General features: G+C 47.3%; 1 protein-coding gene across 1 annotated transcript; it reads right to left on the minus strand.

The window, feature by feature from the left end:
* Window positions 1-2076: 2076 nt before the first annotated feature.
* PSMC6 (proteasome 26S subunit, ATPase 6) lies at window positions 2077-12935 on the minus strand. The gene is made up of 14 exons (XM_069018629.1): window positions 12810-12935; window positions 11972-12051; window positions 11691-11730; window positions 11270-11322; window positions 9063-9130; window positions 8547-8661; window positions 7929-8016; window positions 7048-7109; window positions 6843-6966; window positions 6662-6723; window positions 5567-5687; window positions 5396-5476; window positions 3114-3185; window positions 2077-2573 (listed from the first exon to the last, which is right to left on the minus strand). Exons 1-14 carry the CDS (start codon window positions 12931-12933, stop codon window positions 2455-2457), a joined length of 1209 nt encoding a protein of 402 aa, XP_068874730.1. The 5' UTR covers window positions 12934-12935; the 3' UTR covers window positions 2077-2454.
* Window positions 12936-14133: the final 1198 nt, after the last annotated feature.

Below are 14133 nucleotides of genomic sequence, written 5' to 3' on the forward strand. Positions count from 1 at the left end.
CGCTGCTGCCTCACGTTTTAGCTGGCAACGCCAAGCGGGGCATCTCTGGGCTGCCCAGGGAGGCGGTGGAGTCCCCATGCCTGGTCCAGGGAACGCCTGGACGTGGCCTCAGTGCTCTGGGTTGGGTGACGAGGTGGGGACTGGTCACAGGCTGGGCTCGATGATACCGGAGGTGTTTTCCAACCTGGGATGACTCTGGGATCTCCAATCAGCTCCTCTTTGTGTGAGTGATGCCCTCAGACACCTCAGTGCTGGGGCAAGAACCTGTTTTTCTGCTTTTTGAGGTCCCATGCTCTGATAACTCCAGGAGAGCTGGAGAGGGACTTTGGACAAGGGCGTAGAGAGACAGGACACAGGGAATGGCTGCAAACTGCCAGAGGGCAGGGATGGATGGGAGATTGGTAACTGGGAATTCTGCCCTGTGAGGGTGGGGAGGCCCTGGCACAGGGTGCCCAGAGAAGCTGGGGCTGCCCCTGGATCCCTGGCAGTGTCCCAGGCCAGGTTGGATGGGGCTTGGAGCAACCTGGGATAGTGGAAAGTGTCCCTGCCCATGGCAGGGGGTTGGAACGAGATGGTCCTTAAGCTCCCTTCCAACCCAAACCATTTTATGATTCCATGAGACTTCACTTAAGCTGCAGTTTTTCATTCCTGTGCTTTTTGGTGAACTAAAAACCTACACTGATGTCACTGGAATTTCTGAGGAAAGCTTAGTCAAAGCAAGCAAAGTTAATGGCTTGGTTGCTTAAATAAAATTGCAAGTGTCCTTTTGGAAATACTGGCCCTGGAATTTTAGTCTCAGTTTTTATTTCTAGTGCACCTTTCTGCTGTTTTTACTAAATAAAACTTTGAGAAACCTTCAACAATCACGTTTCAGCAACCACTCCCTCAGCCAAAGGCTCAGATCGCTGTTCACACCACCGTAGTGCTCGGAAATGGGACTTTTATCTCATGTTATTGTTCCAGGCACGCCGGCTGTACAAGCTGCACTCAAAAGGGCGTTAAAACTAAACCTGAGATTTGCATCTTTACACTCCTGACACAGCCACAGTAGGAAGAAAGGTATGTAACAGCCATATAAACAGGGAAATATTGTTGCCTGTCCTGTTTGAACTGTTCTACACCTTACACTACCTGTTTTATCTGTGATGGGAAACAAAACTACAGCTGTTGAAATTGCCAGGGAGATGCTGTGTGTTTCCTGAAGTCAAGAGCTAATCTAATGTACTTGCCTGTCAGCTGAGCATGCCCAGAGTAATCCAATTAGGATAATTAGAAGTAGCCAGAAGTGGTTTAGTGCACTGCTACTCCAGTCCAACATTCAGGTGAGCTGCACAGTGCAGTGGATCTGTGTGCACCCCTGGGGGTGGAACTGCTTGGAAAACAAAAATAAAGCAGATGCCCTTAAAAAAACACCACCACCTTGTTTACTTCTTGCAATAATTAAACACCAGCTCAGGTAAATCCTATTCCCAGAATTCAGCAGCAAATGAGTGTGCCCAGGTGGGCAAAAAGGCCAAAGGCTCCTGGCTTGTCCCAGCCAGTGTGGCCACAGGACCAGGGCAGTGACTGTCCCCTGTGCTGGCACTGCTGGGGCACCTCCAGTCCTGGGGGCAGCTCCGGGCCCCCCATGGAAAGGACATGCAGGGGCTGGAGCGTGTCCAGGACAGGGAATGGAGCTGGGGAAGGGGCTGGAGCCCCAGGAGCGGCTGAGGGAGCTGGGAAAGGGGCTCAGGCTGGAGCAAAGGAGGCTCAGGGGGGACCTTGTGGCTCTGCACAAGTCCCTGACAGGAGGGGGCAGCCGGGAGGGTCGGGCTCTGCTCCCAGGGAACAGGGACAGGAGTAGAGGGAACGGCCTCAAGGTGCACCAGGGGAGGTTTAGATTGGGTATCAGGGAAATTCCTTCATGGAAAAGGTTGTCCAGACCCCACCAGTCCCTCCTCTCTTCAAGGGACAGGCTGCCTCTGTTTGGAATGGGAGGAAGCAGGACTCTAATCCCTACAGAGAAAAGTTGCTCCTCAAACTCAAAAGACACAAAATTCACCTCTCTATGAGAGCTACACACAAAGTCCACCAGGATAAACAGATTTAAACAGGTTTTATTCATAAACTGTTTGGGGAAATGAGATTTACTGATATACAAAAAGTCAAGAAATGAACTGACTTTCTTCTGTTTGTGAGTCCCTTCAGGCACGTTTATAAATTCCCACCATAATTGCTAAGGGAACAACACATCTCCACACATTTGACTGAGCCTGGGCTGTAATGAACATTGCATTTCGGAATTGTACAGAAACACACTTCTGTAGCCAACTTGCAACTAGCATTCCCAAAATTACTAGCTCCATGCTACACAAACACTTTACAATGATAATCAAGAGGTACATTATTTCTCTCTTTTTTTTATGCATTAACCCCGTAGGATGTGTACAATCAATCACAAATTCTATGGTTAATTTACACAGGTTTGTAGTCAAGCTTGGACTCCAGCTTCTTGGAATCAGCCACTTTCCTGACAGCTTTCATGAAATCTTCCTGAACTACGAAGTCATGATCGGCACGGATCGCAAACATCCCTGGGAGGGAGGATTGAACAGTGTGAAGACAGAACATGAAGTTTCACTCAAATCCAAATGAAAACTGATCCAGGTTACACTGCCTGCATGTGGACCTTCCCATGTCTTGGATGTTGGGAAGAGGAGGGAATTCACCTTTCTGAACTAGGGGATTACTAAAAAGAAAACTTGTTTAAACTCTGAGTGTGCATTTAGTGTGTTGCTCAGCCTGCCCATGCAGGCAAACCCCGAATGCACAAATTTTCATGTGGAAAAAGCATAAAATAACATCCACTCTCCAGGCACACAGGTACCAAGAGCCCTGAACTCTCTGCAAAAAGGAGAAAAATGGGTACAATCACTGTTTCTGGAATGAAACTGGTTCTAATGAGACAGTGGGACACATCATGATCAGCCAACAAGTGGTTGGCTCAGATGAGCTCAAGTGAAATGTTCCAGCAGGATGTGTATGAGCTCCTGGGTTTAATGAAGAGAGGAACAGCTCCAAGATTCAGCATTATCCAAGATTTAGCACATCCAAATGAAGAGTTAAGGAATTACCTGCTTCAGTACAGACATTTCTCAAGTCTGCTCCGTTGAAGCCATCTGAAAGCTTCACGATTGCTTCATAATCTGTTCATAAAACACCAATGCCCGTTAGGAAAAAATCACCTTTCCCATTAGGGATGCCAATGAAATACATATCCAGCTACCAAACAGCCACTTGGATTTCAGTGCAAACAGAGAGCTGCCCACTGGGCTGATAAATTAACTGGAATCATCAGCTGTATCAGCCCTTCCATTAAAACAGAAATGCGTGGCAGCCAGAAGCTCATGTTATATAATTAAATCCCAAAGTTACCATCTTGTGGTTACAAGAATCAACATGAAGTGCAAAAACTCCATCAAGTGCAATGTTCTTATCATTTAAATGATGTAAAAACCCAGAAAACTTATCTCCAAGTGATCATAACTCAGTCCCTTTCCACTTCCAACACTCCATCTAAGAAAGGCATTTAATGTCTTAATATATTCAGCCTGATATTTTATGCACACATATTTACTAAAAGGGTGGCCATGGTTATAATTCAGTGAGAATCAACTTCTAATCCACTGTGTCTGTTGAGCCTCCAGCAAGTTCTGATTTTTGCAAGCTGCTTATTAAAATTATCAACTCCCTGGAAAACTTTTCAGTTTCCCTTCTGTATAAAATTCCAAACATTTGAACTGAATGTTTTTATCTCAAGAATCCAAAAACGCCTAAAGATGAGAAGTTCTTCAGCTGTATTTTAATTCCATGTAGTACAATGTCATATAAAAATTCTTTTCATAATTGGAAAGTTAAAAAAACCTAAGTGAGGGGACTAAGCAAGGTTGAACAGTGCAAGGTTTGTGAGTTTAGGGTTTTCAGCAGACAGCAGGATTGAAGCAGGAGAATCTCTTGCTGGAACCTGAGCAGGTTCTCACCTTTGGATTTTAATGCAACTCCCACCTCACCCTGCTTCTAAATCCTGGCCTTCTTTTTGGGATATCAAAGCTGAGTATCACAGTCTTTCCACATCACATTCAGGAATTTAGCAAGGACCTGACACCTCACCTTGCTGAATGACAGAAGGAATGAAGGAGTGATCCTACTCCACTCCAGTGCCAAAGACATGAGAACAGGATGAAGTAGAATCTGAGAATCCCACAATGGTTTGGGTTGGAAGAGATCTTCAAGACCATCTCCTTCCAACCCCTGCCATGGCCAAGGGCACCCTCTACTCGCTCCAAGCCCTGTCCAACCTGGCCTGGAACACTTCCAGGGATCCAGGGGCAGCCACAGCTTCTCTGGGCAACCAGGGCCCCACCACTCTCTCAGCCAAGAATTCCTTCTCAATATCCCATCTAACAGTGTCCTCTGGTGCTGCCTTGTCCTGCCACTTCTCCTGCCACTCCATGCCTTGTAAAAAGTTTCTCTCCAGGAACTTTACCTCCGGTTCATGATTTGCTTTGGAGCTCCTTCTCTCTCTTAGCCTGCAGTCACATGCAGGTTTAAGCCAACACTGCTGCTAAGAAAAGCAATGCCCATCCCTGGCCCTCCCCCAGCTGGCTCCTGCTCTCCCTGTGCTGAGCTGCAGCTGTTGATGCAGCCAGATGGTGACCGGGATCAGCTCCAGGGGCTGCAGGAATCGCTGCTGTCAGCACAGAGGGGGTGGGGGTGGCACGGGGCCCTGGGGCACTGCTGCACTCCCAGGCAGCCAGCACTGCTTTAAAAGCAAATCCCAACCCCAGTTTCCTCCAGGAAAGCCGTGAGGAGTCACTGTGAAAGCAGGACTCTGGGCAGCTCAGAGTAAGAGTCCTTAAATAAACCTTCCCCATTTTATCTTATTATTCTCCCCTTATGCTCCTGAGGGAACGATCCACACCACTACACAGACAACAATTTTCCTCATGCCATCTCCAAACTCCCAAGGTTTCTCCCTGACTTCTAAAGATTGTTGCTTTCAGACCTCTTCATTAACAGTATTTCTTTCATTGAGGGGTGAATGAAAACACTCTCTACTTGCACTAAAAGCTGTTCCTTTAGAAACAGGAAACTGCTTGATGAGAACCACGTTGATTTTCCAGTTTCCAGCTGTGCTCCAAGGTTTTATATTCTGTTTTCCTTTTCAAAGACTTAACAACAGTTCAATCACGATGCATTAAAAAATAAAAGAAGTCGAATTCCAAGAGGGGAAGTTGTGTGGGCACAACAAAGAGTGTAAATGTGGGAATACAGTCAGAATCACTGTAACAACTCATCCTCTTCCCACTTTTACAAACAGCAGTAGGAAGGACATCCAGGTTAACTCCCTACTTACCTATTTCACCATGTTTAGTGATAGGACCTGCGTGAATCTTCAAAATATCTAATCTGGCTTGCTCATTTGGTAGATCGATATCTAGAAAGAATTACAGCTTCAATAAAAGCAGAAACCCACAATTCCCATGGGATATATCCTCCTTCCAGCCACTGGGAAGCAGAAACTCACGGATTTTTCTATCCAGCCTTCCGGGCCGCAGCAGGGCAGGATCCAAGGTGTCAGGTCTGTTTGTAGCCATGATCATTTTAACTCTGTGCAGAGTGTCAAATCCATCCATCTGATTCAACAACTAACAGGAAAAAGAACTTTGGTGTCAAACAACCCCAAACCTTCACAGTCTGATTTGTTTTCCAGCCTAAGTATTTCCACCAAGATGAGAAGCTCTGAATATAAGTCAAAAAAAAAATCCTACAAGGGCTCAAGCTCCCTGAATATTCCATTCCAAGCAATGAAGAGCTGAAGAGAGACACTGAAAATGCTTTGCCCAGAGAAAAGGTCATTGAGCAAAGCTGAGCTTTAACGTGAAACACTTGACTAAAACAATGAGGCAAAGAAAACACTGCAAGGACTAAAGGAGCCAATGGCTGCCTGACACATTTGGACTGTAGTGCACCAAGGCCAGGACATTCCAATTAGACTTGAAGAACAGCCTCTGGAATACTAATCCACACACAGGAAGGCGTTTCATTGTGAGCACTCAAAGCACTTTGATCACAGTGATTTCATTCTCTGTGGAAGGCAGACACATTCTTTTGAACCAGGCAAACTGTTTGCAAACACAGGCCAAGGAAGGTTCCCATTAGCTTCAGAATTCCTAACTGTCACCAGTGGTTTTAATATTCTCTTCACACGACCCAGTTTACCAAAGCAATTAACACAGAAACAAAGAAATACAACTGCTCCTCCTAGCTTTGAAAAGCCAACTGTAACACTCCAAAACTGTCATAGACAAGAGTCTTTGGGACTAAAAGGGTTAGAAAGGGGGCCCTCCAACCTTCAAAGACGCAGGGAGCAGCAGTAAGCAAAGGAAAATATCCTGAATAATTACAGCAGTTTATAAGATTCAATTAATATCCACATTGAACTCATGGCTGAGTTATCAGGATGTGCAGCTGCCTTTTGTAAAAGCAGCATTTAGTTCACTTCTAGTTTAAGATTATGAACCCAGAAAACATTCTGCCAAGCCAGAAACCAGGTAACAATTCACAGCTGTATTATATTTAACGTGGCTGTTCAGGACACAGTCAGGAACTGGACACTCACCTCCATCAGAGTCCTCTGAATTTCTCTATCAGCTGATGTGCCTTCGGAAAAGCGGCGCCCACCTGCAGCACACCAAATCATCAGTTCAGGTATTTGCCTTTTAAACAGGGGGAATTGGCTTTATAGCTGATTTCAGCCTTAAAAGGAGAGCCCAGCCACTCCCCCAAACCATGAGCCTTACCAATAGCATCGATCTCATCCATGAAAATGATGCAGGGCTGATGATCTCTGGCATAATTGAACATCTCTCGGATCAGCCGAGCGCTCTCGCCGATGTATTTGTCCACTATGGAACTCGACACCACCTTGGGAAGCACAGAGGACATGGATGAGGAGGCTGGAGAGCAAACAGACCCTGTGTGTGTGAGGGCACTGCCATTACACACCTTGAGGAAGTTGCAATCCAGCTGGCTGGCAACTGCTCTGGCCAAAAGGGTTTTTCCTGTGCCTGGACAGACAAGAGATTGAAGCTGTTTGATTACTAACTCAACACTGCCTGCCAGTGACTTGGGAAAGAGGGAAAAAAGAAAGGGAAAGGGAGAAAAGGGAAAGGGGGGAAAGGGAGAAAAGGGAAAGGGAGAAAAGGGAAAGGGAGAAAAGGGAAAGGAGAAAAGGGAAGGGAGAAAAGGGAAGGGAGAAAAGGGAAGGGAGAAAAGGGAAGGGAAAGGGGAAAAGGGAAAGGAAGAAGAGGAAGGGGGAGAAAAGGGAGAAAAGTGAAAGGAAAAAAGGGGAGAGGAAAAAAGGGGGAGAGGAAAAAAGGGGGAGAGGAAAAAAAGGGGAGAGGAAAAAAGGGGGAGAGGGAAAAAAGGGGGAGAGGGAAAAAAGGGGGAGAGGGAAAAAAGGGGGAGAGGGAAAAAAGGGGGGAGAGGGAAAAAAGGGGGGAGAGGGAAAAAAGGGGGGAAGGGAAAAAAGGGGGGAAGGGAAAAAAGGGGGAGAGGGAAAAAAGGGGGAGAGGGAAAAAAGGGGGAAAGGAAAAAAGGGAAAAGGAAAAAAGGGAAAAGGAAAAAAGGGAAAAGGAAAAAGAAAACAGAGATAGAGGAGAGAGGGAAGAGAGGGGGAAGAGGGAGGGAAGAGAGGGGGAAGAGAGAGGGAAGAGAGAGGGAGGAGAGAGGGAGGAGAGAGGGAGGAGAGAGGGAGGAGAGAGGGAAGAGAGAGGGAAGGAAAAGGAAAAAACAGAAAGGAAAGGGAGAAAAGGAGAAATAAAGCAAGCTCTTGCCACAGTCTGAAAGCAACAACCAACCACTGGTTCCCCTTTGCTGAGACTCACCAGGGGGGCCGTAGAGCAGGCAGCCTTTTGGAGGGATGATTCCCACACGCTGGAATAATTCTGGGTTTGTAAGTGGCAGTTCAATGACCTATGAAGGAACAGAGAACAAACTGAGACTCTGTGTTTTAAAACAGTTAATGGTGCACCTGCCAGCCTGTTTTTCATGTATCTGCATTTTTGTGTGAGGAACAGTTAAGTAAGAAAATGTCAGAGATCCTATGGATCAATCCACACCCCTGCCCTGGCTCTGCAATGGCTGGTTCCTCTCAATGCTCTCTGCTCAAATCACATCCCTACTATCTTAATTCCACTCCCCAAAACAATCCTGGTAGTTTTTGAGCAATATTCCAGTCTGTTTTGCTGGCCCTCCCACTTGACTTCAAGGCATTCCCACAGCTAAAGTGTCTCAGCTCCTTTAAATCCTCTTCACTACAGCATTATCTTCATTTTAGTCCCAATCCAAGCACTTTAAATGAAGCATGGAAAGCACTAATCTGAGAGGATCCTTGAACAGCCTGATGGTAGTGTAGGGCAAACATCAAAAAGGTGGTTTTGCCCTGGAAAGCTTCACTCAGAGCATTTATCAGTGTCTGGTGGGGGGTTTGAGGCACCGGGTACCTCCCGTAACTCTCGGATCTGTTCCGACAACCCTCCGATCTCGGAATAGGAAACATCTCCTGGGTCCTCATGAGACATGTTATAAACCAGTGGATCCACTTCCCTGGGCAAGTATCTGGAAAACAAGAGTTAAGAGGAGATGTTTTTCATTGTGCAGACACATTGGTAAATTTATGAAGTTATTCCCATCAGTTCTACAGCAATATGAAAATTCTTTCTTCTCCTCCCACCTTATGTGCTGAAAAAAAAACAGGAAAAAACCCAAACCTAGCAAACTTTTTGAAGTTTTAAAACACAGCTTCAAAAATGGCTGAAAACACCACAGTTATTTTTCTAAAGGACATCCAATTACTTTTTAAATCATATAAAACAGACACACTACTCTTCCCTCAAAATAACTGTCCTTATTTAAGCATTGCTTTGCAGAAAATGTTTACAAAATATTACAGAACTGATTATTCCAAGCTTTGTGTAATGTTTTTCCCCCTTTTTATGATGAGAAGAGCAGAATCCTACCTCATAATAGTCAGAGTGGTCATGTCCAGAGCAACTCTTGTCCCTGGCTTCAGCTTACTCTTGTCAAGCTAGCCCCAAAAAAAGGAATTCTGTTAGAACCCCACTCCAACACAATCCCTCATTTTAGCCAAGAGGTTCCCTGGAGTTTGCACTCCTTGCTGCATCCCACACAAGTAAAAACAAGGCTACTGTGTGACACACCAAGCAGTCATTAACTCACCGCCACCACTTTTAAAATAAAGATTATTTTCTAGTCCATCATTAATTTTTAATTTTACTGCTGTCCATCTGACTGGATCAGCGGGATCTAATCCTCCCCTCTGCTCCACACAGAACCAGCTGTTTCAGAATAACTAAACAATCCTCACAAAAAGTTGCACATTTTCCTGTGTCATTACTTCCCATCTTTGAAGTCAGCTGTTTGATTATTACTCTTTCACCTCAGATGCCTCCTCTCCTGCCTCAGCAGTTTTTGCCTGCTTATTTCATTTTTATGGGATTTTTAAACACATTCCAGTACACCCTGCTAAACCCTGCTGGAATTAAAAGAGTTTCTCACCTTGTGTTTCAAAAACTAATTTCTCCTGAGCTTTAAGGACAAGGACACAGCCCATGCTGGATGGGATATTGGGAAGGAATTCCTGGCTGTGAGGGTGGGGAGGCCCTGGCACAGGGTGCCCAGAGCAGCTGTGGCTGCCCCTGGATCCCTGGAAGTGTCCCAGGATCGTTTGGACAGGGCTTGGAGCAAGCTGGGATAGTGGAAGGTGTCCCTGCCCATGGCAGGGGGTGGGACTGGATGGGCTTTTAAGGTGTCTTCCAACCCAAACCATTCTGGGATTCTGGGACATGGCATCTGCACAACAAGGATTTCACCAACCCTTTTCCAGGGTTCCTGGAAGCTTCCCATTGTCCCTGCTGGGGGATTTATAAGGTCCCTTGCCACGTGGGTTCTTGACCCTCTGGCAGGGTTTAGGATCAAGCAGTCCCTCCTCCCTTACTGGGTCACTACTAAGGCCTCTTCCCCGCTCCCTTATCCAAAGAACTTTGTAACAGCTTGGAATTCTCTCAGATTCAACTCTGCCCAACAGATTTAAGTTATACTGCAGTGAGAAGAAAACAAAGAGAAACCACTTGACCTTCTTAGCTAATGCACTTGAGAAAGGGAAGTAATTTTGCTCCCAGTTAAACAGCCTTGCTCTCCTCCCTCCCGAGCAGCAGCAGCTCAGCCACGAGGGCTTTGATCACAAACCCGTCCTTCTAGTCCAGGAGAAATTGTTTGTCTTTGATATTTTGACATTTTGAAAACAATCAGGGGTATATTTTTTTGGTTTTGAGCCTCTGGTAGCAAATCAAAGATCTTTTAAGATAAAAGAATGTTTTTAGTGAAGAATAAACTCCAAAGTGTTGCAATGCCAGGTTCATCCAAGGACAACCTATTCCTTAGGATTCACCTCTGTTTCAATACAGAACATCAAGATTACCTCACATGCCCCACAGTGGAATTAAGTTTACTTATGTCTCAAAATTCTGTAATGAACATCTGTTTCTCTCCAGAAAGAGAAAAAAAATAAAGACATGGATAAAGATAATGGCTTTAAGCAGACAGAGAGTAGGGTGAGATGGGATATTGGGAAGAAATTCTGCCCTGTGAGGGTGGGCAGGCCCTGGCACAGGGTGCCCAGAGAAGCTGGGGTTGCCCCTGGATCCCTGGAAGTGTCCAAAGCCAGGCTGGATGGGGCTTGGAGCAACCTGGGAGAGTGGAAGGTGTCCCCGCCCATGGCAGGGGTGGAATGGGATGGGCTTTAAGCTCCCTTCCAACCCAAACTGTTCCATGATTATGAAATATACCGAAATAATATTAAATCTAAAGTTCAGCACTATGACAGCAACAGTGACGTTATACAATTATCAATTTTCGTAACAATCAATTTTCAGAGAGTCCAAAATCAGGCAGAAGGAAAAAGTTTTGACTCAATCAAAGGAATAAAACACATGCAAGGTCCCAAGAATGCTGGGGAGTGTTTTGTCTCCACGAGGAAGTTACACTAGCACCACCCACAAAGGGAGAGGGGAGCAGGTACCAGTGTAAAATAGTGAACACTGAAGAAGGAAACACTTCACCCCACCAAGGACCCAGTGGATGAAATGCAATGCTAATACTCCAGACTAAAAACAATTTTAATAAATATTCACACAGATCAATTCACCTGACGGCGACAGCCAACCACGTATCTTGGTCCATTTGTTGCCTTCACAATGACTGGAGAGAGAAAATTAGAGAAAAAAACCCAAATTTACTCAATTCACCCTCTGAGTGGTGTTTCTGACCTATCCAGAATGCTTTTCTGCCAATAATCTGATCACCAATATTTTAATTCTTTACTTCTTCATAACTTTAACAAGATTTAAACCTCAAAAGCTTATTATTTTATCCATCCCATAGCTCCATCCCTGGAAGTGTTCCATGCCTGGCTGGAAGGGGCTTGGAGCAGCCTGGGAGAGTGAAGGTGTCCCCACCCATGGCAGGGGTTGGAATGAGATGGGCTTTAAGGTCTCTTCCAACCCAAACCATCCCATGATTCCATGATTTTCACAATCTCAGAGAATATAACAGTTCAGCACACTTACATTTCTCCTCTGTCAGCTGTTTAAGAACCTCGCCAACAATCTGCAAAAGAGCAAATACAGCATTAGCCTAGAGAGAAATTAACATTGCAGAGCTCAGACACACAGAGAAACACTCCCTAACCCAAACACTCAGTTCCTGATGTCAAGGTCCCTGTTTGTTTTACCTGGACTGTTCCCACTTTCTATTTCTTGATGCCAAAAATGGATTTAAAGGTTACTTCCAGGCAGATTCACTGTCAACAAGCAGCACAGGATGCCAACACCTCGTTTCTCTCACATACCTGCCCAACGCTCTGCAAGGCCTTGAGATCATTTTCTGACTTCTCGTACTGCTTGGTGAGCTCTTTCAGCTGTTCCCTTACTAGAAAAGGACAGAAACACAGGATTTTGGTAACTTTCAACCCCACAAGAACACGGGGCCTGACCCTTTTCCAGCAGCAAAGCACAGGAAAAGCAAGAGTGTGGGACACCAGCAAACCCAGCAAGTGACCCTTGTGCGAGTGTGGAGAAGGGAATGGAGCTGGGGAAGGGGCTGGAGCATCAGGGGCAGCTGAGAGAGATGAGGGGGCTCAGCCTGGAGAAAAGGAGGCTCGGGGGAACCTTCTGGCTCTGCACAACTCCCTGGGGGCAGCCAGGGGTTCGGGCTCTGCTCGCAGGGAACAAGGGACAGGACAAGGGGAAACGGCCTCAAGATGTACCGGGGAGATTTAGATTGGACATTAGGGAAAATTTCTTCATGGAAAAGGAGGCCAGTCACTGGGGAAGGGCTGCTGATGGCAGTGGTGGACTCCCCATCCCTGGAGGTGTCCAAGCAATGATCGGACGTGACACTCAGTGCTCTGGTCTATTGACAAGGCGGTGACAGTCCCAGATTGTTTTCGATGATCTTCTCAAACCTAAATGATTCTGTGACGCTCCGGAGCCCTTCCAAGGGGACCGGGACCCAGCCCTTCCGCTGGAAGCACCCACCGCCGTCCACCCCCCGCTCCCCGGGGCCCGACCAGGCCCATGACGAAGCGCGGGCCGAGCCGCGGCCGCCGCGCTCTCTCCCGGGGCTCCGCGGGGCGCTCAGCGGCGCCCACCCCCGATCCCCTCACCGCCCGCCGTGCCCGCGCTCACACTCCTTGAGGCGGCCGTCGATCTCCTTGTGCTCCAGCAGCTTCTTGCGGTAGTCCTGCAGCGCCTTGTCTCTGGGGTCCGCCATGACGAGCAGCCGCTCATAGGGAATGCCGGGAAGGGCCATGGCGGCGGGGGGGCGCTCCCGCCCGGCCCTCAGCGCCGCGCAGCGCCCCCTGCCGCCGCGGAGGACGGCGGCCTGTCGCGACACGCCGCTGCTGTCGTGAGGGGCCGCAGGACCATCAGCTGCGATAGGCGCGGGCTGTGCCAGCGCTGAGAGGCCGCAGCGTGGGTTGAAGAGCGGCCGCGGCCTTGGGTACGGGCGGAGGGGAGAGGAGGTGCAGGGAGACCTCATGGAGGTCATGGAACGGTTTGGGTTGGAGGGGAGCTTAAAGGTACCTCGTTCCACCCCTTTCCACCGCACCTCCCACTGTCCCAGGCTGCTCCAAGCCCCATCCAGCCTGGCCTTGGACGCTGCCAGGGATCCAGGGATAGCCACAACTTCTCTGGGCACCCTGTGCCAGGGCCTCCCCACCCTCCCAGGGCAGAATTCCTTCCCAATCTCCCATCCATCCCTGCCCTCTGGCAGCGGGAAGCCAAGAAAAATGTTGGGATTTCACTCCCTTCCCATGGCTCTGCAAGGGACCTACAACAACAGAGATGAGCTGCTCCCCCAAATCTTGCTTTACCCCAGGACATCATCCCAAAATATGTGCCAGGGAAGGCTGCTGGCATGGGAAGCCTTTTGGCTGCTGTCACTGCCGGGGAGGGATCAGACACCTTCTCATGCTGTGCCTCAGAGTGGATGTACTCCGGGTGAAACCCAGGTTTGGTGTCCTAGAATCCCTCACTGATTTGGGCTGGAAGGGACCTTAAAGACCATCCAAGCCCCTGCCATGGGCAGGAACACCTTCCATTATCTCAGGTTGCTCCAAGCCCCATCCAGCCTGGCCTTGAAAACTTCAAGGAGGGGGCAGCCACAAAATAATAAGCTTTTTAAATTTAAATCTGGTTAATGATTTGGAGGAGCAAAGAATTAAAATATTGGTGATCAGATTATTGGCAGAAAACCACACTGGGTAGTTCAAAAACGCCACTCAGAGGATGAATTGAGTAAATTTGGGGTTTTTTCTCTAATTTTCTCTCTCCAGTCATTGTGAAGGCAACAAATGGACCAAGATACATGGTTCGCTGTCACAGTCAGGTAAATTGATCTGTGTGAATATTTATTAAAAATTTGCTTTGGTCTGGAATATTAGCATTGCATTTCATCCACTGGGTCCTTGGTGGGATGTTTTCTTCTTCTTCAATGCGCACACCACTACGC

The sequence above is a fragment of the Aphelocoma coerulescens genome, chromosome 5, assembly GCF_041296385.1.
Source record: "Aphelocoma coerulescens isolate FSJ_1873_10779 chromosome 5, UR_Acoe_1.0, whole genome shotgun sequence".
Lineage (NCBI taxonomy): Eukaryota > Metazoa > Chordata > Aves > Passeriformes > Corvidae > Aphelocoma > Aphelocoma coerulescens.